The 24,667-nt window shown below is 39.1% G+C and overlaps 1 protein-coding gene across 2 annotated transcripts in view; it reads left to right on the plus strand.

The window, feature by feature from the left end:
• LOC133124841 (anosmin-1-like) overlaps positions 1–20,787 on the plus strand; it is a 49,325-nt gene extending 28,538 nt beyond the window's left edge. The window contains exons 3-14 of one of the 2 annotated variants that reach the window (XM_061236372.1): positions 2,336–2,398; positions 2,836–3,058; positions 8,473–8,657; positions 8,883–9,012; positions 12,452–12,636; positions 13,152–13,296; positions 14,388–14,501; positions 17,363–17,445; positions 17,801–17,972; positions 18,375–18,592; positions 18,762–18,903; positions 19,335–20,787. In XM_061236372.1, the coding sequence (XP_061092356.1) occupies positions 2,336–2,398; positions 2,836–3,058; positions 8,473–8,657; positions 8,883–9,012; positions 12,452–12,636; positions 13,152–13,296; positions 14,388–14,501; positions 17,363–17,445; positions 17,801–17,972; positions 18,375–18,592; positions 18,762–18,899 (1,656 nt within the window). In that variant the 3' untranslated portion in view covers positions 18,900–18,903; positions 19,335–20,787. The remainder of the gene's footprint in view (positions 1–2,335; positions 2,399–2,835; positions 3,059–8,472; positions 8,658–8,882; positions 9,013–12,451; positions 12,637–13,151; positions 13,297–14,387; positions 14,502–17,362; positions 17,446–17,800; positions 17,973–18,374; positions 18,593–18,761; positions 18,904–19,334) is intronic. The other variant, XM_061236374.1, reaches the window with a different exon arrangement.
• The last annotated feature ends 3,880 nt before the right edge of the window (positions 20,788–24,667 follow it).

Here is a 24,667-nt window from a genome sequence, read left to right on the forward strand (position 1 = left end):
CTGTACAGCCATGGAAAAATAACCATGCAGATGTTTGCTGGTGAGGTGTTACCAAACTAGTGTTTCCAGATTCAACATTCAATACACTGCAGTATTTGCAGTCATCCACACATCAGAGTGCAAAGTAATAAAGGTACATATGATACTAATAATGGGTTCTATACAAATTTCACAGTACAATCTCCTATGCTTGCAGTGTTTCCGCACTGCAGCCAAATGTTTTAATGTTGCAAAAAGAAGATGATGATACCTCCATAGAGTAAAATGTAACAATGCTTAATATTTTAATGCAGATTACTTCATCAGATTTTTAACCAGTGTCTCTCTAATCTGTAACTGTGTCCAGGAAAACATATAAGAGAGAGACAATTGCAGTGCTGGTACCAGATGGTATCAGGAAGTGTTGATGTGTATGAAAAGGAATCCAGGGCACTGCCAAATAAAACCCCTTGAGATCCCAAGTGGTGGTTTCCCGGTAACATTGTGTATCCGTTACATAATCCTTTTTTGCCCGATGTACAAATTGAAAGCCCCTTTCAATGTATTCCAATTCCATGTTTACTTTGGTGAATTCAGTTTTAATTTCAAGGCCCTCTCCTTGTAGATGCTGTCAAACTAATAATAATTTGTTATGGTAACACTTTTATAAGTTATTGGATATTGATAAACAAATCATTACCAAATGACTGAAATATATTTGTAAATGATTAATACATAATTTGTTGATAACGTGTTATGTATGAATATGAACTAATTATGGATGAAACATATGTAAATGATTATTAAATAAAAATTAACTATGAAAGTAACTATGAAAATGTAATATTTACGTATGATTCAGTGTCTCACCTGTCATACTGTACATGAACTGTAAATGTATTAATAGACAATTTACTAGTAATTTACAAAGCTTTCTCCAGCCACTAATCTAGTGTGAACTATTAATGATTTACAATTGTTTTCTTTAGTTTATAAGCCATTTGTGGACTACCTTTCTTAGTGCTTCTCACCTGTTAGTTCTCCTCATCTGTTAATGTATTAATGAATAATTTACTAGACATTCACGAAGCTTTCTGCAGCCCCTAATCTAATGTCTGAACGAGTCATGATGTATAAAAATAATCATATTTTTTACTTTAGTGGACTACCTTCCCATCCATTATACATGATCTGTCACTATGTTAATACAATATTTACAAGTCATTTATCAACTTTTTTGCAGCCCCTAATTTAAAGTTGCAACAAATAACAAACTATGAACATTAATTACAGTTACAAAACCATTTTCAGTCTTGTAGATAGCTTTGTCATCCATTCCTTCTTTGTGTTGTAGTTATTTTGTTCAGAAAAAAAGGCTGTTTCTTTGGCGGAGATATTATAAGTGTGGCTGATTATGTATTCCTTCGAATTTAGTAAATTTCACACAATTAACGAGGGTCGAATTGTGCATGAAATTATTCCATCTCTATTGAGCAGGTTTAAAACTGAGGCGCAAGACAGAGACATAGAGCTAGGTTTTGAAGATGTACTGAAACAATCTGTGCAACAAGAATCACTATTTCAACCCTATTTCAAGAGCAATAAATAATCAAACAGATTATTAATAATAAATATTAATTAATGATTGCAGCCAAGCAGTAATAAAGGCTAGGTGTTTATCAGAGAAAATATTTAGAAAATAATGTAAGTATTTACAAAATTATTATGTTATATATTAATACTTGGTTTCTCCACCAAGTATTAAGTCCTATTGTTCTATGGATCAAATACTCATTTCATGCAAAAATAGGATAATACATTTATAAAATTTATATGATGTTGTTATTGTGGATTATTTTGTGATATTCTGTCTCTCAATGTTAAAATGTACCTATGATTAAAATTCTACACAGTTCCATTCTTTGTAAGTGGGCAAACCTACAAAATCAGCAAGGGATCAAATAATTATTGCTCTCACTGTAAATGATTTGTTAATGATTAGTTCCTGATTAACTAATAGCTTATAAATAACTAGGGATCATTATTATAATGTTACCCAATGTGGGGTATTTACATAATAATGTGTTTCAGGAGCCTTGCTCAAGGGCACAACAGCTGTTCTGATCATATTGTGGCTACACCGGGGTCTGAACCATGAACATTTAGGGTCCCCCTTCATATCTATTAGCCACTAGGCTACAGTCTGTACCCTTGTGCCTACTGTAGATATGCTTGGCAGGAAGCTGAATGCACTCTCTGTAACCGAGCACTTTGATGTGGGCTTGACAATAAAGTGTTAATATATTTCTCTCAGTCATTATGTTTCATTTTTCTCTCACTTTTCTCACTCTCTCAGTGTCTTGAGCCTTGCAAGTCATCCTGGGACCTGAAGGAACACCAGTGCATGAGCTTGTGTAAGGTACAGCACCAGACTGACTGTTGAAAAGATGAATCAGTGAGCTTATTGACATTTGTCCTGGGAAGTACCCACCAATTTCTCATTAAAAGCCTCATTTATTCACACCAGTCGCATATCTGTTCCAGGAAGAGGTCCCAGCCTAGTTCAGGTGCACAATGGGGGTCAGTCTGTTTTGGAAAATGCCATGCCATGGAATGCATAAGTCATGTGCTATATCTGCTGTCTGCACATGTAACCTTGTAAATTTTTTTTGCTTTGGTTCAATACAGGAGTGAGCCATCATTGATGTGTATAACCACGTAAAAAATAGACACAGAAACCAGTATACACAGTAGACCCTCCTGGTCTGGAATTGTGGCTCTCTGGCCTAGTTAGCTTAGCTTATTTAACTTAGAAACCTTAAACTATTTTGATTTTGTTTCTTCATATTTTCCCAGTCCCTGTTCCCCAAGAAGCATTATGAGTGTGTGACAAGCTGTGAGTTCCGGAGGTCGGTCGAGGCGATGAAACAGGGAGAGTGCCCCACCCCAAGGAAGGCCAGTGGGTTTGCGGCGGCATGCGTGGAGAGTTGTGATGCTGATGGAGAGTGCTCATCTGTCAGGAAATGCTGCTCCAATGGATGTGGACACACCTGCCAACTGCCCAAGAATCTCTACAAAGGTAGATTACCTGTAGCCTTGCATGCCAGGCATGCATCTCTTGGCTATATGCCTGGCAAAAGTAGTGTAGATGAGAGTCAAAGGCCTGTCCACTGCACCAGGAAATTACTAACATTTCCATACCAATCACATCAACTCATTGAATGAGGGGCTAAGGTAGTGATCAGAGGTCCAAGAACTGCTGGTTTTCCACCCTCCTTTCCCAGCTGTAAAGTCTGGCCAATCAGTAGAACAGATTACCCAAGAGAAAATAGAACCAGGGTTGGATTTGGATTTGAGGGCTACAGTTGATGATCCCTGGGCTATGGTGAAGGCATCAGTTCAAACCAGTAAAAAAAAGTCCATGAGCTGTCCATGATCAGTGTCTAAGCTGGATGAGCACTGCGATAGCCTGCCATCACATAAGTTCTGCTTGCTGACGGTTGTTCCCTCTGGCAGTGCCTATATCTCTGCAGTATAAATGGATTATGTGAAAACATTAAGCTAGTGTAAGTTCACCTGGGAGTATCAGCTAAAAATAAATGTACCTGAGGCTCAACTACATCCAGAATAAAAACCTCTTAGTTAAGGACCTCTGTACTTTGCTCAGAATGGTAATTGTGGCACTGTGTTGTGTGGTTTTGAGGATTTCATCTCTTGCTGTGATCCCGTTGGTTACGGAATCAGAAATGGCCTGTACTCTATTTGAAACCCCAACCAATAAGGTCATTTCAGTCTCCAGAAATACTTTTCAGTCGAGAGAGCTTCAGCAGCAGATTTCAGTTGAATACAAGGTGCCCTGGGCACAAAATAAATCTCTATTGGTAACAGGCTTGCAGAGTACATTTTTTATTTGCATGTTTATGCTTTGATTAATTCCCTTCCATGTGGCTTTATTCAATTTATACACAACATGCTTTGATCTATCAATGTATTTGTAGATTTTGGTTAGATTAAAGGGAGGGTGGGGGTCTGAATCATATGTTTGAAGCTGTGGATTGGCAGGATCATAGTGTTTTAATGCATTGCAGTGCATCTTAATTAAAAACCCCTCACTTTTTTAACAGTTCCATGAAGCTTGTTCAGACCATAACTCTGTAATTCTGCAATCATTCTCATAGCCAGTGGAAAGTGATGCAATAGTGGCAGTACATGTGAGCAGCACCATGATCCAAAGGAAATTAAAATGCATCACGGCAGCAACTGCTAGTTGCACGCAGGTTTTCTCATATGCCAGTGTGTAGTCACACTTTAAGCTCTGTGGGCCCTGCTTTTTGGTACAGTTTAAGGTGCAGTTGTTAAACTCCCAATGGTGGCCTATTAAGGTGCGTCTAACTCAATTTTGGTCATTTTATGACTACAGAATACAGTGCACATGTGGTTCAGTTGTAAAAGAGGTTGGCTTCAGAAAAATAAATTACCTGTAACAGTGGTGAGGGTTTAGCTTCAATATGGCCTAATATCAGCCCGTTGCTCCAGCGCACAAAATCCACAATGCTTTTAAGGTGGCTACGATTTCTGCATGGTTACATATGTTGGTTAAGCTCTGATCAAAATAGAGAAGCTAGGCAGATGGCTATGTACGGTTTTCATTATTTTTTATCTTAAAAATAATCAAATTGATTTCTTATTCACCACTTTTTATTTGTAATTCCAAATCCATCTTACATTTTTCACTGGTGTTGTACCTGCCTGTGCGCAATTTCAATGGAAAAGTTTTTCAACTCTGAAATCGTCTTGGGCTACACATTTCACAACTATATCACACAATTTAGCTAACATAGCCAGCTTCTCTGTTTTGGGCTGGTGATAGCTAGCCAGTAAAGGAAAAGATTATAGATAATTGTTTGTCCGTTTACAAGCAACCATTTCACATAGTCACATAGTAACATTAGCTAGCAAACTAGCAAAACATTAGCGCGCTTGCGGCTATTTATAACTCGATGTAATGTTACTGTATTTCACAAAACCATTTAGCAATTTTTAAATGCAAATCACTTTATTAGCATGACAAAGTCGTGGTCTATAAAAAAAACCTTTTAACTCATATCACACTAATGGCTTTGGGTCTCTCGTTATGTTGCAGCAAATTGCAGGCAGTGTATGAATTTAGAATGGTAATTAGGCTTGACCGGTACTATCTGTCAAGCACTGAACGATTATATGAAAATAATCACTACCAAGCTGTGGTATATCTTACAATCCTATAGAGGTCGCTACGTTATGTTAATGAGCTGGGTAGTACTACTGTAAGAGTGGAATGAGAAAAGAAGAAGCTAAGTAAAGAACAGTTCAACACTACGTGTGCTTCGTGCTTATACTTTCACTATAAAATACAACATAAGCATCCAATCAGAATTGAGTACGGTATTCAGCCAGACCTTTGTATAAAGCCTAATATCAGCTATTTCTTTATACGTTTATAAATTGCATATTTTTTAGTTTAGCACGCTATTTCAGCATGGAAATACACATTCACATATGGCACCCCTGGTTTAATACTTTGTACAAACACCCCAGGCAAAATATGACAGCGATGAGTCTGTTTCTATAATTTGTGATAAGGTTAGAGAGCACATTTGGAGTGAAGCCTCAGTTTCCTGTTCTCAGCTGCAGAGGTGGAACCTGGTGTGGTCTTCTCTTGCTGTAGCACAATCTCTTCAAGGTTCAACATCTTGTGTGTTCATGCTCTTCTGCATACCACTGTGTAAGTATGCATGGTTATTGGAGTCACCATCACCGTCTGCTTTAAGCAATTGGCCATTCTCCTTTGACCACTCTCATTTACATGGGTTTTCACCATCAGAATGTCTGTTCACTATAACAGTCCCTTCCCTGTAAGCTCTAAAGACTGTTGTGCGTGAACATTTCAGGAGATTAACAGTTTCTGAGATACACCCCATCTGGCACCATCAATCATTCCACAGTCAAAGTCACTTGGATCACGTTTCATCCCCATTCTGATCTTTGGTCTGAACAACAAATTAACCTCTCGACCATGTCTGCATGCTTTTATGCTGCCACATGATTGGCTGATTATATATTCACATAAATGACCTGGTGTACAGGTATACCTAATTAAGTGATCACTGATTGTATAATGTGCTTGACGGATTATTAATAGACTGATCCAGTATGCACAATTCCAAATCAGTATTGCGGCGATTAATCAATTGCTACATGTATCTGTGTAACATTAATTAGAAGTGCATAGATTCCAATGCAGGTCCCCAAGGATGACATAAAAACCACATAGAAAGCTACCATTGCTGCAATGCTATCATACTTTTTTGGAAATCTACAAAAAAATCATGATGAGACATTGTCCCTCCAAGAGGGCCCGATGTCCAAAATTTGAGGGTGGACTATAATGCCCAGGTGTCTTCGCATTGTCATTGTCACCAAAATAGGACCCTAGGAAGTTAAACCATGAAGCTGTGGGCTTGAATCATGCATGATCCACTGTAAGGCTGACTGTCTGTGATCCCCTGACCTTTTACTAGTGAGTGGGTAAAGTTGCCTGCTTGTACCATAAAATTTTACAACCGCGCCTGGTTTTCAAAACCTAGGATTCGACTCATCGCTCTGTACTCTCGTAGGAAGCAGGACGGGTAATCAAGGCATCTGTTTTCTTCCAAAGCAACCCCCTCTATTGTCTGATTGTCTATTCAGGCCTCCAGCCGTTAAAACTCATTACCACGGGGCAACATTTTTTACTGCACTGAGAGGTTGGGAGGGAATCCTTCCTGCCAGGCCCGACCTTCTCCTGAACCCTTTATGACTCTCTCCCTCTTTACTCAGTCACTGAATGGTGTGTACAGCACTGGATGTTTCATGGCAAGGCCAATTATGATAAAATTCATGTTTGGTATCATTTTTCTTGGTTTAGTGTGATTGGTACAATGGTCTCATTTCCATAGCAATGCACTAAGGATATCATAGCCATCCAGGAACCTAGGGAAAGCTATGGAAATCTGACCTAAGAAAAGTCATCTGGTTCAACCCCCCTGTCTAGATCCCCATTAGTGATAATTTACAAATGGTTAATTATGGACCCAATTTTATGGTCAAGCATCAAAGGCCTGGTTTGCTACTTAAGGGGAAGATACAAGGGGTCTGGGAGATCTGTTGCCAGACTCCCGCACCTGCCGTGTGTGTAGAAACCCTTGCCAGGTATGACAATGTTTTTACTTTGTACTCTGTGTAAAAGTGTATTATATACTATGATTTGTAACTTTGTGTTTTGGTTGTAATTTGAAGAAGTAACCTACCTGGCAAAATAAATTGTTAAACTTGATTTGTTTGGTTTTCCTTACTGACACTTAATGTTATACAGGGAATGCTTGGTTTACCCCCTCGAGCTGGTCTAGGGAGGATGAATATTTACGCTTAATGTATCACGGCGTATAGCACCTGTAGACCTATGATGGTAAATCCCTCGCCTCCGCATGATAGTTCATTTATGTCAAGCACAGCCGTAGCTAGGTTGGTCTGCTTGGGTCCCTAGGCTGTAAACAGATATACCCAAGAGTAGCTATTCCTGCGACCTCTGATGACTGTAGATATCTAGTCAGTTCGTGAGACGTGCACATAACGCGCGATGTGACATGCGGCGGTACCAGCAGAGGACTGTTCAGAGAGTAAATCTCAGTACAGGATTCCCGTAACAATCAAGTCCAAATTTAGATAATGAGAATATTATACAATTGGACCTAAAGTCTATAGAAACTGTAAAATGCACCATTCCCGGAGTTCTGGGTCAGTCCATATCAGTAAAAAACGGAAGGCAGAGTGATACTACTGTCTTTGTCACTTGGTATTTCTCTGACTGATCTAGTTTCTCTACGGAATGGGTTCAATTGGGTAATAACATCAACCTCTTCCCAAGCAGCACCTGAAGGACACGCAGATACCTTCGGCCTACACAGCTAGCTTCGTCCTTGGGTTAGCGGGGGCTTACACCACTGCAGTTTCAGTAACGTACTTCTGGGAGATATAACCTAATATCCTAAACTGCGTTAGTAAGTAATATGGAAAATTGTGCCAATCATGCCGCTCTAGATATCTGGTAAGATAAACAAGGGAATGCAATTCCAATCCTTGTTGTAATATTATAAAACTGAATAATTTAACCCAAACTACATTGAAAAGCTCAAATAGATTTATTTTGCATATCAGCATTCATATTGAAGTGATCTCCTGTACAGGATATGTACTGGTTTATGCCAGCAGCCCAAGCAGAGGACAGATGAGACATGGCAATGTTCTACACTCGCTGATTATTGGATAACAGAAATTGAGTGGGATTTGTGGACCGAGAGAACATGAGTGTAAATATTAGTGTGAACAGACTGAAGCTACAACGTGCATTGAAGCACAAGGACTGATTCAACAACAGTATGCATGTCAATAAACTTGTTTAATATTGGCTTCCAGGAGTTCCTTTCAAACCCAGAAAGGAGCTGAGCTTTACTGAGCTCCAATCCGGCCATCTGGAGATCCGCTGGTCCTCCAAGTTCAACATTTCAGCAGAGCCTGTTCTATATGTGGTGCAGCAGAGGTGGAATTATGGCCTCCAGCCCAGTGAAGACCATGCCACAGACTGGCAGACTGTGGCACAGGTACATTATTTGCACTTATAATTTAGGAATTTAGTACCTTTCTTGAGCCAAAATGACTCACAGATGGCTGCTAGAAAACCACCAGTGCACCTTGCAATAATTACAGCTAAAATTGTGTCACTACCCACATAAAGATACATGCAAATAGACATGAAAAGGAAGGTGAGACAATTATGTAATTAATTATTATTTTGCACTGATCTTCTTCCCTTCTGTGTCTCCTAGACTACAGAGGAGCGTGTTCAGTTGGCAGACATCCGGGCCAATAGGTGTCACCAGTTTTGTGTGGCTGCTGTTAATGTTCATGGGACCAGAGGCTTCACAGCCCCTAGCAAGCATTTCTGTTCTTCCAAAGGTATGTTGGCCATTGTGCTTCTCCATTGTTCATCTATGGTCTCATGTCAAAATGAAAAAAATTTAATAAATCCAGCATCGGTAGTGAGAAACAGGTTGCAAAGAAATACCTATTTCATTTTTTTTATTTTTATATTTACACCGACAATAAACTAATTAATTTGAGAAATGAACAGTACCGATATATTAATTTTATATTACAGGGTTTGTTTAATGGGATGGCAATCATCTGAAAAAATAATTTTATCCACAGCTTAATTTGATCTTTGTTTTAACCATATGCATGTGGCCTTCTCCTATAACATGAATCGCATTACAGAAAACAAAGTTCTGTTCAGTAAAATCTGTGTAAAAAGGAAAAACATTTAGTTCTCAGCTCTAAGTGAAATAAAGCCTACCATACATAATTATGTATTGTCTCATGACCAGTAAACTGCAGAATCTTCATAAAAAGGTTATCCCATCTTGCAGGGTAATGTCTATTAATATCACAGTTTCTCCAATAACCTTTGAGAAAACCACAAAGGACTTTGCATCCTTGTTCTCCACATGTCTTTGTACCAGTACACATTACACAAAAATAGGCGTTATCAAAGTGTGATTGTCTTGCAATGGTTCAAATCCTGTTCTTGGAAGGACAGTAAGCCATACTATTCAGATGCATAGAGAGTGTTGAGAAATCCCAGAAAAGACTGATAACTTGACAGTGCCTTTAGTGACCATCAAAATACATATCTGTCAAACCTATTGTAGTGCTGTTTCCCTTTGTGTTCTTAGTAACCTCAATTACTCTATATTGTACATCATAAAACTGATTAGAATTCACTGTGTACTCTCATGTACACTCCAGATCTTTTTGACAAGCTGTGAAAAGTTTAATTCTTACCAAGGGAGCAGAAAAGGAATCTTAATCCAATGGGGAACATGTGTGGAGCATTTCTGTTTTGCATTTCAACTAGATTTCAATGTGGTTTTACAAGTTTCTCAAATGAAGGATTTTCTGTCTTTATAGGAATGTGGAATGCAATAGGTTTCAATAACTTGGAATATGTTCATCCTCAAATGCATTTAAACTTTCTGGAATGGTTGGAAAATCTGTCTGTGTTGACATTGGATCTTGCCTCAGTAGAGCTTAGGGTCTTCTGCGTTCTGAATGGCATGGACATTTTCTTTTACAGTAGCAGAATGCATTTGTTATATAATGTGCCATTTATCCTGGAGCTCTCCAAGATACCATAATAAATATATTTTCTGGAATCTGTTTATTCTTTGTTAAATTAAAGTGTGTGTATGTTTTATTTGCATGAAATTGTTATTCCACGACAACTGGGATTGTCTGAAATTTTCAATTCAGTTCAATTTTTCAAATTGAAAGCTTTGTTTGAATGGAGAAAATTTTCAGTACGCTTAATGAAGTCACAGTTGTACATAAAATTGGGATAATGTGAAATATATCCTGATGGTTACTATTGGATCAAGACAATCATATATATTATAAAACTCTATATATAATTTTAACAGATTTTTAATGCAATATCAAGATTTTCTTCTGTTCAAATTATCTTCTGTTCACAGTGTATTAGCTCACAAAATTTCTATTGCAAAGCTAAAAAAATTCTTCCTTAACTACTGTGTGTTCACTATTTGCTTTTAAGAGTAAAGATTTTTTTTGATGGATGTGGATCTCCTATCACAGCTCAACTCACTGTCATTAAGTGACTGATGACCCTGTAATTGATTCACCATACTCTGGTTATTTGCATGGAAAATTTGCGACTTCATTTTAGTCAAATTATGTGAAGCAAATCATAATAGTTATCTTGTGGTTATAAAGGTTATTCAGGCCTCACCATACATTATTATTCCAGAGCCTGTACATACAAACAAATAATGAATGCTATATTGTTTATTCACAATTTTGAACATAAATGTATGTAATGCTGGCACAACTGTCCTTGATTGCAGCCGTCTCAGGTTGCATGGTCCATAGGAAATAGGTTCAGTGTTAAATATAAAATCTTTAAGAATAATTGGGTAATATAAATATGTACAACCTCTGGTGGCATAATGTAGCTGTACAAGCTGTTTTGCAGTTATCTGAAGTGTTCTTGCTTTAGACAATGAACCCCTTAGCCCCTTTAACATCCATTGTAGAGTTAGCAGGTTGTCAAAAACATCTAAAATATCACAAACGATTTTCTGGGCCAATCAAAAAATATGAAATATTGAAAAAACCCAGAAAATGAGCTGTTCCTCAAGCTCAATATCCTCATTGCTGAGACTCTGATACTTCTTGACAGAGAGCTGGCCAGACACAGTCAATTAGGAAGTCAGTGAATGTAGCAGCCAGCAGAAATTCATGGCCTCCCCCATCTGTTTGGGTCCTGCTAGGAAGGCAGTCTATTCTCAACACAAAATTTCACAGTTCATGAAGGTGAGAACTGTGAAATAAACATGAGCAATTCAAGAGGGGGCACTTTGGGTTCTGTGGCTGGATACAGAAGACTGTTTTTGTTTGTTTTTCCTGCAACCACCATTAGACACAGAGCATAGCTCTGTTTCAATTTTTCAAAACACGCCTTGATCAAAGGCCAAAGCCTTTTGTGACACAACCCAAATTTATATTAAAGCTTCATGATTTTTCACAGTCCAACAATTGGTATCTTTATAGCTCCCAGTAGCTAGCTTTCTGGTGATTAGTTCTCACCCAAGTTCAGCTCAAAGATGCCATGTGATGGGAAAGACCTTAATGCTTTAGCAGAAAACTGTCATCATTTCCAGTTGGCATCTGTGAGATGCCGGAGTTTTAGAACATCTGAGGAATTTTACTGAAAAATGTCTCCGCTCTCATCTTTCCACAGCAGTTTGTATCCTAGCGAGCAAAAATTTGGCTGAAACACATTTGGTTCAATGAAGGTTAACCGGTTAACAGAGCTTTGAATGCAAATGTTTAGGGTTACAATGTCCAAGCCAGCAAAGACAGCTGTCAAATATATTTGGTGCTTAGGAGGTCGAATAGTTAGTATCTACTATTCCATTTGTTCTAGGAAGAAACGTTTGCATGAGTTCTATGCATATTTTTTTATATAGATCAGATAGCAACACCATGCAGTTTACAGGATAATAATGTATCAATATACTTCCATCCATGAAACACAAATTATTTGTATGTAATATTGATGGCTTGCGTGACATTTATTTATATTGGTAGATCCAACAGAGAGCGTGAATAATGCATGTTTATTTCACATTGCATGGATCACTTTGTAATATTTTTCTCGTCATTAGTATGCTGTACATGGGGAACGTCTTGGTACAAGATGAAATGATAGATCACAGTACTGACTTAATTCATCCCGGATGCTTGCAAGGTCATGCAGTTCTTTTCTGATATTTAGTATGTACAATAAATTGTATTTCAGCAGTTGGTGTCTCAACAGATCCCTCGGCGCCTGCCACTCCATCTAGCCTAAGGGTTAGCAGCATGACGGTCAGCACTGAGGGCCTTGTTTCTGTCCGTCTCAAATGGAACCTTCCAGAAGACCCAGACATTCCTGTGCACCATTTCAAAGTTTTCTGGTCTATGGTGTCAGCTAAGAAGAAGAGGCAGAAGAACACCAAAGGGGTCATTATTTCCCTCCTTTCCTTATATGTTGGCTGGCAGTACTCACTCACTTCTTTGAACTGAAATAATAAAATAAACGTATTTATTTATTATTAATCTTTATTTATACAGGGTAAGTTGACTGAGCATGCATGCTCTTTTGCAGCAACACCCTGTTAATTTTATAAGTAAATTACTTATTGTCTTACTTTGCTATATTTGCATTACCTCTCAATTTGGTTGCTTAGGAAAAAAGTGCAGGGCCCTTTGATTGCTGAATTCCCCTGGACAAAATTAATTGTTAGTATTTGTCAAAAAACTCATGACTTCAGTATTTCATTCATGAAGTGGAATTTTTGAATAATATTGGGTTGTTCGTTATGAAGCCATGTGCATTTTATTTTAAGTACTTTTTATTCAAAATTAGAAGGAAATACTGCATTGCTAGAGGGGTTATAAGCGGGGTTTGGTTCCAAAGTCTGGCTGGAAACTTTGAGAGTTCTGCTGTTAATTGTTGTGCATGGTTACCATTTCAGGTCCTGAACTATGTGGATCTAGAAGGCCTCCAGGCAAACAGCTGCTACACAGTGAAGGCTCAGGCAGTATCTTACTGGGGACAACAGCGTCTGAAGAGCGTAAAGGCTTCCCTGAATTTCAGTACTACCTACCTCAGTGTCACAAGTATGCATCTCTAAGGCACTGTCTGGGTGATCACTGGAGGGTCTGTATCATTGTGTATGCTGCAGTATCCAGCTAGCAAGCAAACAGTGGCCCTCTCATGGCATGCTGTCATCAGCGCTGTCGGTCTGCCTGATTTTGTTTGGATACTCCATGGCCGAGATGAGGATGAGCTCTTAGTAAGTGGTCCTTCCATTTCAGGACTACTGTAGTGCCAATTTGCTCACAGTCATGAAAAAGATGCTTGCTTGCTGGGTAATGTTTTACTGATTCATACCGGCAGCACATAAATTATTACTGCAACAATGTCAGCTTATTTATTATTACCTTGACCTTCACGGTAATGTGAAAGTAACACCATGCATGTAAATCATATGGTTGGTCTACAACAATGCGGCGGTGGTTTAATGGGCTGAGGATTGAAAGGGCACACTGACTGCTATGGACTTTGCTGGTGCAGTAAGTTTGTGACTACACATCATTAAAGAGCATTAAAGCAAACTCAAATGAATCACTGTGGAGCTTAAAATATTTATAGAGGAGGCAGGGAACTAATACTAATTATTTGGAAAATATACACAGCAAAGCTATCACTTTTCTAAATGGGTGGCCCTTAGCTTCAAAATTACAAATGGAGTATAGAATGTAATAGTCATGTGTCTTAGACAAAAAATCATTCTCTGTACTATTATTGCCAATCATTATTCAGAATTTCAACCATTGTTTCCATTTTATGAATCATGTATTTAGTATACAAACATAAAAGGCACACAGGGCTTGTGACATTATTCCAGTCTATATTCTGAGACAGTGTGACAGTGGCTGTTATGAATCATCCCATGTGACTGATCAAAGCTTTTTATTTGAAGGTTTAACATGGAATGCGTTTGTTGTGCTCTTTGCCTTGATTTATGATGTCATATGTACTGCTCATTTGTGAGTTCTGAGTAAATCCTGATGTGATAAAAAATGATTTATCCAGCAGCTGTGAATGTTTGGGTGTTTAAGCATATAGTAGAATTTGATTCAACAATAACAAGCTGAATTGTTCCTCTTTCACCCCCTCTTTTCCTTTCACCTGTTGCATGTTGAAGGACAGACTGCAAGCTCTAACCCAGGGAACCGTGCCACATGGCCGCTAGGGGTGGGAAACCCCTTCTACCAGGATGACCAGCTGCAGGTCAGGCTCTACTGGAAAAAGAGAAGGGGTAAGCATGATATCACCTGACCTATACGTTTAAGCATAAAAATCTCTACACATCTGAAAAACATCTGTTTGTGTATCAAACAAGTTATATCAAAATGATGGCAAGTTAACTCAATTTACAAAAGTTAATTTCTTATGAATTAAAGAAGCCATATCCCAAAGAAATGTACTTTATTTAAATTAAATTGGCCCTGTGTTTATGTAAGTTTATGTACAATTATTTATATTGATTTTCTGTGCTCATTGTATTCATGGTATTCTAGCTGGCAACTGTGGTATGCTAGTTTGGAAGTTGATTGTATTCTTCAAGGGTTCTGATTATCTGTATGTTTACACTAGGACTCGAAACTGTACTGTCCTCTCAGGTCCTCTTCGCACTTGTACTTGTGTTTGATCTGCACTTGTACGTCGCTCTGGATAAGAGTGTCTGCTAAATGCCATGTAATGTAATGTAATGTAATGAATAACAGAATCCATAGGCAAGCCTAGAATCAAGACTAGATGCAGAAAGCTTCCTTATATTGTCCTTATATCAGTGACTGAACAAACCTGACAAATCAGAAACACCCGTGAAGCCATTTGTCCCAAATATTATAGCACCATGAAATGGGGGACTGTATAAAAAGGGCTGTATTCCTACACAGATCACCCAGTGGATATAAATACCCTCAAATTAAAGCTGACAGTCAACCAGGGCCAAAACAACATTGTGTCACTATCCAAATACTTATGGATAAATTACATAATTTTTTCAGTATAATATGTCATAAGCTTTTATTTTCCATATTTCAATACCTCTGTGGAGAAGAACAGTTTAACAGTAAATGGCATTCCATGAAATCACTCAAAGATCTTATGTTCACATCTTGTTTTAGATGTGTGTCCTTGACATATAACCTGACCAAAACATTAAATACTAACTTTAAACCCAACCTGGAAAACATGAAGCATGTGTACTTGATCTGCGCATTAAATAAAATACATACGTGCGCCTGCCCATGTGACAAGGTCTAATGATGCTTGTATTCATGAGCCCTCTCTTGAGAATAGCTGTCACACACACTTCAATGGAAGCAGTCAGTTTTCATTTGCGAGAAATTTTGAAAGAGGGTAGAGAAAAGGGGATGAAGAGTAAGATCCTTAAACAGCCGGGTAGATGCCCCCCGCTTTCGATTAAAACCAGAGTGGAAATGTTGAGACCTTGAAAGGCACGCTCCAAGGGCAGCCTGTCAAGTCTCATTCCGTGGTCAATGTTATGTTGCTAGCGTATGTCATCACCCCCAGCCAGTCTTCACAGGAGGGCTCAGGAATGCTGGGGATCCAAGGAGCTTGGGTTTTTATGATCTAGATCCCCATAGCTGAATCATAAAGAGGCAAATTCCTCCCCCTCAAGAGCAGCTCGTGAAACCAGAGAGGGAATTGCGGTCTGATCATGCCTCAGTTGGGCGCAATTTTCCGGTTGTTGTGAATTTGAGTGCTCAGCTCAGCCCATCAGCAAAAGATGACAGAACAGGCCAAGCAAAATCTGTCACGGGGCTAACGTACGCTTCTGATATTCAGAGGGGTGTCTGGGGCAATTAACCTGAACTGTATTCCATTTCTAACCTGCTTTGTTGTTGGTACTTATAACAGCACTGATTGCTGATATACAGATCAATCCTATAATATGAGCAATAGATATGCAACATGCAACAATATGCTCTGTGCAAACTACCAGAAATTCACATTGCAATCTACCAGAAATGCTATTATCAATAAAAGGCACAATTAAACATCTATTGGAAAAGTTTAATAAACATAAGAAAAAACTTAAGGTGAATGTGGTGATGTTTTACTTTAAAACAATACTATTCATCTTACACAGTACAGTACCATCTGTGCCCCAAGCAAAGGATCCAAGCCCCACGCAATACAATGCAAGGACACAAATTCAATTCAATCTTTCTCTGTCAATGTGCTGCTTATAACTTTAAAATACTTGTTTTATTGTGAAACAAATGACCATGCAGCTAATCACATTTTAGATCACATTACAGAATAGCTTCTGAATATCATTGGTTAACTTTGGGAAGAAAAAAATATCCATACAATCCAAAAAATATCCATAAACATGTTATCAACATGTTAATCTTTCAAAAAATTGAATTTGTTTTGGATATAGTATACCCCTACTAGAGGAAATAACATTTTTATATTTTTTGAAGCATGGTTATGTCCCTTGTAAGCACAGAGCTTGCTGCTCTGAAGCAGATAACCATCTGCATACAGTGCTCCTTTCTTGATTTTACATTAGTTTCCATACTCAGTTCCATAACTCATTGTGTTACATCATAATTTCCTTTTATGATGAAATTACTCTCTTGGTATGATACATTACTCTCTCGACTGCTTATACTGGTCTGAGACTAAAATGCTTATATTGGCACCGAAGTGGAATTTCGAGACTAAATACTGTGGCCTACCTATTCACATCAGGAGGTAAAATTATCTTAATTACCTCAGTGAGTGCTTCTGTGTAGCAACAATGTTGGAGGCCTGATGCAGAGAAACATGATCTATTCCCAAGCTTATGAGCAGAAAAAAACTGTAGGAAATATTACTGATTAAATTAACTGATACATTTTGGGTATGTGCATCTAGGTAGAAAGGCTTAATAATTCCATAGCGTATTAGGTTTCAAGTTTGTTGTTTATCATTAGCAAGGTGATCACCACCATTGTTGTATTGGGTGCTAACAATATACTTGGTGATTGGTGAACATCCTGTCAGTTTTGTGCGTGTACAGTACCAGTGATGTTGCATTTTCTTTATTTCCTATTTCCTACTCATATTCATATTGTATTATCCCTTCTTGGAGCTCAGCTGCCAGCGAATACCATGTCCACTGGGGGCCTGAATTCTGCAGTCACAATGTTACTAGAGGACCAGAGAAATCCATCACCCAGGTAATACAGAGATTTGGGGCTTGTATTACAAAGCAGGATTAAGAACTAGCTGGATATCCATAAAACCTGGAACTTCTCTTTTTCGTTCAGTCCATGTTCCAAATTTAGGAGGGTCCCGGGTTTTACTCAGCACAGTTATCCTGCTAACTCCGTAGTCGTGCTTTGTGATACACGCCCCTGCTCTGAACAACAGCAACAACATGTGGAGTTAGATTTGATTATCAAGCTAAACATTTCCGAATCAGAGAAAATAAAAAAATATTGCAAAAAATACTGATTTCAAGAAGACTTGAGTTCGGAACAAAAAGTACAAATACACTAGGCTTACCGTCTGACCAACATGTTTCCCCCTCAGGAAAACTACATGACCCTCCCAGGCCTGCTGTTCTCCTGCAAGTACAAAGTCACAGTTCATGTGACAAGGTCAAAGGGTGCCTCCAAAACAGAGAGTACAACATTCCTCACCCCACCCTGCTCCGCACTCAGGGCTAAGAGCCGGAAGTACATCCAATGCCCTGAGGAAGAAGGTGAGGCAGATGACTAAATGCATGCTTATGTAGTTATTTACCTCTGTTTTCTCTCCCCGGTGTCTGTAACAATATCTCTCCTGAGGGTTTCAGTCTTCACCAGCCATTCTGCACAACAAGAGATATCCTTTGTCTGTTAAGCCAAGCACCACGGTTCCTAGATAAGGGAATTACTAGCACTCTGATCGGTTCTTCGGGGGGTGATGACACCTTCTGTAGCAGACATTCACATGCCAGCTTGCATCTCTCAACTTGTCTAAACTCCATGCGATAAGGATGCACATATTTGAAGTGAGGCATCACAAAACCAAAATGGAGGGAGCTCAGACATGATGCAGGCCGATAATCGTGTTTTGATTGGTTCAAAGCAGTGAGCGATTGACTCTCTTCTCTTCCATATAGGAGTTGTGTTGAAAGTGTTGGCCAAGCCGGAAAATCTGACTGCCTCATTCTCAGTCCATGAAGGAAACATCACTGGCAGCTTCTTATGGAGGGTGTTGACACCACACAGACACCCCCTCATCACAGGCTTCCAGGTCACCTGGGCAGAGGTCACCACGCATAATCGACACAAAAGCCTACCCAACAGCATAATTTCCCAGTCGCAGATTCTGGCACCAGTAAGCCTGCTGTCACAATTTCACACACTATCCCATTTATGCAAAATCCAGGAACATTATTAAAAGCTCAATATTGTTGTACTGCTTTTGTAGATTGTTCATTAGTCTAAAGAAAATGCTTGGTACCAAAGATCCTCATCTGTAGGTATCACCATCTTGTCTTTTTCAGAACCATAATTATCTTGTAGTGTCGAACATGCAACCGGGAACTGGCTACAAGCTAGAGGTGCGGGCAGTAACAATGGGAGGGGAGGGCCCTTCAGTTTCCAAAACCTTTCAGACACCCACCTTGTCATCTGCTCCTTAACAGTGTAAGCATGAACAGATTTACACCTGGTCAATGGTTGCTGAAAACATTCAAGACTTTCTCGCTTATCGTTTTATATATTAACAAGTCTGATGTTCCAGTTTGAAAATGCATTGCAAATGTGTCTAAAGATGAACCTATCATTAATTCGATTAATTAATATGACTATATGACTTACCTCACACTCACACTGTACCTAATTGTCCATTGATATAACAATATAATAAATGAATCTGCATGCTTCTGTTCTGGAATATTTGGTTTGACTCAAAAGAAACAGTTTAAATGTGACAACATATCTTATTCTTTGTAAAAATATATCCTCTTGCTGTATGCTGTGCTTTTTGTTATCTCTACTTCTAATGTTGATATTATTTACTGAACTGGATGTATTGTATTCACCAGCTCTCCCTGTCTCCTGTATGTGGTGTCTAGTCCCCAGGTTCAGGCAACAGCAGAGCCACAAGAGGCCACAAGGAGAGAAGCTCTGACACTGCAGCTCAGTTCATCCAATGGGACCCGAACTAGCCTCACTGACCACCACACCAAAGAGGAGGAATACAAACATTAAACATTAGTCTGCATATTTCATCTAAAGGTTATTAGATAGGCTGGGCATCTGGGCATCATGGCACATGCAGTGTGCAGTCTAAGTTTAGGCCAACCGGACTCAGTATTTCTCCAAATTAATTTCTCCCAATGTATATAATTATTGTTATTACAAATGTCTAGTACAGTCTCATGCATTTCAATGGATCCCTTCATATGTAGATTAATAGCAACTGGTACTACAAGGAGCATCCTCTCATTTTTCTGCAAAGAGGATTTTCAATGAAGGGAAGCTTTAACAAAGACTATCCTGGTGGACTACACGTATGTCATAAATACAAAATGCACTCATACGACTGTCATTTTATTCGGTAAGGGAGCAATATTAGATTCAACTATTTATTGTACTGAATCTTGTGAATTAATTTGACTGAGGAATACGATTTTATCAAATCATCTGTAGTCAATTTTAAAGATTTAATTGGTTCTGCATGACATCTGTACATATTATATTAAAGGCATAACATATATGTATCAATATGTTAGTCACATTAGTATCTTTTGCAAATTGAATTAACTTTATGTGGGAATTAATAATAAGATACTGAGCCGTAAGACAAGTGTACTCAGAACTGAAGGAATTATATACTGTATGTACTTAAATGACTGTAAAATCATTTGTATTGGCATAATGTATATATGTATTTCTATATGTACAGTATATTACTATGTGTTATAATTTTTGTCTGTGCATAAAAGTGCAACTGTAGGTATATGTGTACAAGCACACATGCAGGTGTGTTTGTATGTGCATATGTGTGGGCACACCATCTATAATAATAGTAATCCAGCCATGTTTATAAATATATAGTAATTGTATAGACACAATGTAAAAGTTGAATTGTAAATAGTAATTGTCCTTTTCCATCGCAAAAAGTGTACATACTGTTAGTTAGTAAAATGATACTGAAGACTGTGTCTCTCCATGCATGTTTTAATTAGTAAAGGTTATAATGTGTTTCGTTTGATTATGTTTTGGACACACCAGGCCAAAAGATTTTCTGCCATCTGTACCCTGAAATGTGTGTTTCTTCCTTTTAAATGTAATTGACAGGGGATGTGTTTTCCATGCCTGACAAATATGGCAGACAAAGCACATATCAAAAGAATCATCATTTTAAAGCAGAAATTAATGTTTGGTAATGTTATGGAGTTGCGGGATGACTGAAACACCATATGGTTATGAAAACAACATTTTATGTTGCTTGAACAAAAATATATACAAAATACAGTATGCACAGTACTATGCAAAATTATGCTATGTCTTAGGCACATGTAAAAAAAAAAACATAAATATAATGAAATGTTTCTAAAGATTGGAAAAATGTACTATAAAGAGCAGTAAAGAGTTAAAAATAAAATGAAAAACAATATTTGTTGTGACTACCCTTCACAATTAATACTGAATCAATTATCTTTGTTAAACTGTCCTGCAGTTTTAGAAGAAAATAGGCTGGTAGCTTGTTCCAAACACATTGGAACTTGCCACAGTTCTTCTGCAGATTTTGGCTGTCGCACATCTTTCTGGCTCTCCAGGTAATCTCAGACAGCCTCAATCAAGTTTTTATCTGAAAAGTGGTCTATTTCTCAATTTGTTAGTTTCTTTAACAAAATACAAAACAATTATCTGTGACATCCAAATGGATAGTTTGCAGTGGCATAGATAAAGAAATTGTATTGTAGCAAGTTTTATACTTGAAATCAACATTTATGTACAATATGTATTTCTTTGCTCTCAATCAGATTTATTTATTATTGATAATTTTGGCAGAAATCTATGTCAAAATTATGTTGATTTCTTTGGAAGTTTTGACAAAAATCTGATTCCATGGTAGGCACCATAGCCACAACTTTTTTGGACATATTACCTCCACACTATACGTTTTGGCTACCTCCCACAGATCGAGTGCAACGAAGTGCCTACATCAGCCCAGTGTCGGCTCCATGGTGGGGCATTCGAGGGCCATGCCCCCCTCAGCGAGCATTGATGCCCCTCCTACCACAGGCCATGGTGTGGCCAAAAAAATATCCCTATTTAGTTATTTTTGCAAACTGTAACTTAAATGAAATAAAATGAAATTAACGGGGAAAACGCATAATTTTGGGTGTGCATGGCAGGTTACTCGGTCTTGGTCAATGATCATTGGTCGCTGAGTGAACTTGTTATATTTGATTTCACTTTTAACGTTGAGCTGCAGTGGGCAAAATCCATTTAAAGTTATAAAGAATAGCAGTTGTCCGTCTAGATAGACAGCCTAATTATCGCCAAAAAATGGATTTACGAAAATGGCTTAGACCTCCTCCTCCTCAGCCTCTTCCAGCAGCAGACTCTGACACTCCGGCCACCACTACCAGTACAGCCACGGTCTCTGAGAGCCAACCTGGCCCTTCTGCTAATGCTAGCTGCGGACAACCGCAAACGGACTTAACCAGCACAACCATAGAACAACGATCTACAAGCCCTCCTAGTCAGCGGACAGCGGTTGATGATCTAGGGACTGACAGGCCTGTCCAAAAAACAGTATCCTATAACAATGCAGATAAACTAAGGAAAAACTGGTATTATGTGTCCTCACTAATAGATGTGGTTGGGTTCTTGGTTGAGAACCTGTTGCCGCTACGGGGGAAGATTGATGACATGTCACAGGGGGGGTCTGGACTTTTCCTTTCCATGCTTTATTAGACCATCAAAAAGGATCCTGAATTGGCTAATGTGGTGAAGACAATCCCTCGCAATGCCACTTACACCTGTCATGATATGCAAAATGAACTTATAAGAACACTCAGTAATGTGGTGACAGAGGCTATAGTGGAGGAAGTTGGTGACTCCTATTACACTTTGAAAGTTGATGGAATGTGTGACCCCACAGGGTGTGAGATATATCGATTGTGCTTCGGTTTGTGAATGATTCATACGAAGTTACAGAGCATCTACTGTGCATCGCTACGGCTCAGAAAGGTGACGCACAGACATTAACTGACACCGTTCTGACTGAGCTTAACAAGGTTGGCCTGGATACCTCAAAAATTCTGAGTCAGGTATATGATGGAGATTCGCTTATGTTGGGGAAACGTGGTGGTGTTCAGAAACTTCTACAGGAGAGACTTGGACGTGAGATACCATATGTGCACTGCCTCAACCATCAGTTGCATTTGGTTGTGGTTCATGCCATGTCTGCAGAGACCACACTTTTGGAGTTTTTTGAGGTGTGCAATTCCCTCTACAAATTCTGTAGGAAGCCAACAGTTGCTATGCATTATAAAGGTGCGCATCTTAAACGTCTTCTGGAGCAGAGATGTACAGGGCATCTTGCCACTGTCTCAGTCATTCTTAAGTCATTTAGTGACATAAAATCGATTTTGACCGATGCTGACTCTGTGCTGAACTATGGCGCAGAGACAAGAATGGAAGCTACAGGCCTGCTGCGCGAGGTATCTGAGCCATGTTTCATGTTCCTTGCCAACTTAACCCACAGAGTCCTTTCTCTATTGGACCCACCAAACAAACTTCTCCTGAGAGAGGACACTGACTTGTTGACGGGTTTAAGTGTTGTGGCGAGTGCAACAGCATGTGTTAAAAAACTCAGTTGTGATGAAGAGTTTAAGCAGGTGCTGGATACTGCCATGGCCACCAGCGAGTCACTGAGACCTGGGCCCAACCGGAGACGCATAGAGAGCACACGAATGGATGGTTAAATCGTTATGGGGCCTACAGGAGGACACAGAGGGGATGATGACTTGGAAACTGAACTTCGGAGATTGTACTTCAACACTATTGATTCGGTGGTTGGGGAACTGGAGCGTAGATTCAGCGAGCGCAACTCACAACTGGCAAGTGCACTTGCAGCAGTAAATCCAGAGGGTGATAACTTCCTTGATGGGAAAGCTGTGAAGCATATTCTCGACCTGTCACAATCGATTATAATTGAATTTGAAGTTGCTAAAGAGTTTTTAATGTCACAAAAGCAAGCAATGGACGGAGACTGGACCATACAGCACATCATCTCAACGTACCACAACCATCTGATTGCCATGCCCAGTGTGCTGACTGCTTTCAAACATGCATTAACATTTGGCGCATCCACAGCAATGATTGAGAATTCATTCTCCACTCTGAGAAATGTTTTTTCGGAACACAGACGCACAATGCTACACGAGAGAAAGGCCCGGTTGGTGCAGCTTGCATTCGAGAAAGACACGCAAATGCACAAGTGAATGGAAGGACATAGTACTTTCAGCAGCAACTCTCGTCGCCTGCAACTCTTCTGACGGTAAGTTAATTTCACTTCTTGAAGCCAGTCCTGGCTTTCATGATAAGGCCTACTAAGCAGGTGAATTGTTGATGGATGTTTGCTGGGTCTATCTGCATTTGTGTTTTATACTTGGCTGCCTGAAAGATATATGGGCTTATATCAGTTCTACTTGGTGTGTGGCTTGTCCATTAGGCTACTTGCTGCCCGAATGCGTGCCTCAGTATGTGCTTATGTCGGTGATAACGTCTTGTCCTGTTACTTATATGTTGTCCAGGGGTGTTTTTGATGATGGTGGAGGTTGTTATCCAATGTTTATAACCAGTGGTAGGCCTACTAAATGGTTTTCTGGAGGTGCATAAACTGTTGAAAGGTGGATAAACTCTATTTCTGACATGTCAGAGGTGGGTAAACTGCATTTATTTGCGTTTAGCCTCCACGACAGCCCTCCGTTGTGTGTCATCTGAGTGATCCTCCGTCCCAGGTGGAGTAGAGAGAGGGCTTAACTTTACCCCACCCCTTTCTACATTCTATTATTGTCTTTGTGTGTGTGACTGCATAAACTGTGTGCATAGGGCTACCACAAAGCCTCGAAGTGACGTGATATGGGAATTAACAACAACAAAAAAACCAAACCGAAATTCGCTAATTAAATAATTCATATTAATAAAGAAAAACGTATTTCGTTTTTTATGTTTTGATAACATTTCTGCCGTGTTGGACTATTTCGTCGCCACTGCGTTAAAATATTTCTCAAACGGCAGTGCCCCCCCGCCGATGACCCAATGCCCCTCCAGTAGATCTGCTCTGGCACCGACTCTGCATCAGCCTTATATCAGTGCTGTCAGGCTTTATCATTGCTTTTTCAGCTCTAAGTGAAACAAAGCCAGGCATTTTAAAGGGATCTTA

This window comes from Conger conger, chromosome 3, assembly GCF_963514075.1.
Source record: "Conger conger chromosome 3, fConCon1.1, whole genome shotgun sequence".
In the NCBI taxonomy this organism is placed as follows: Eukaryota; Metazoa; Chordata; class Actinopteri; order Anguilliformes; family Congridae; genus Conger; species Conger conger.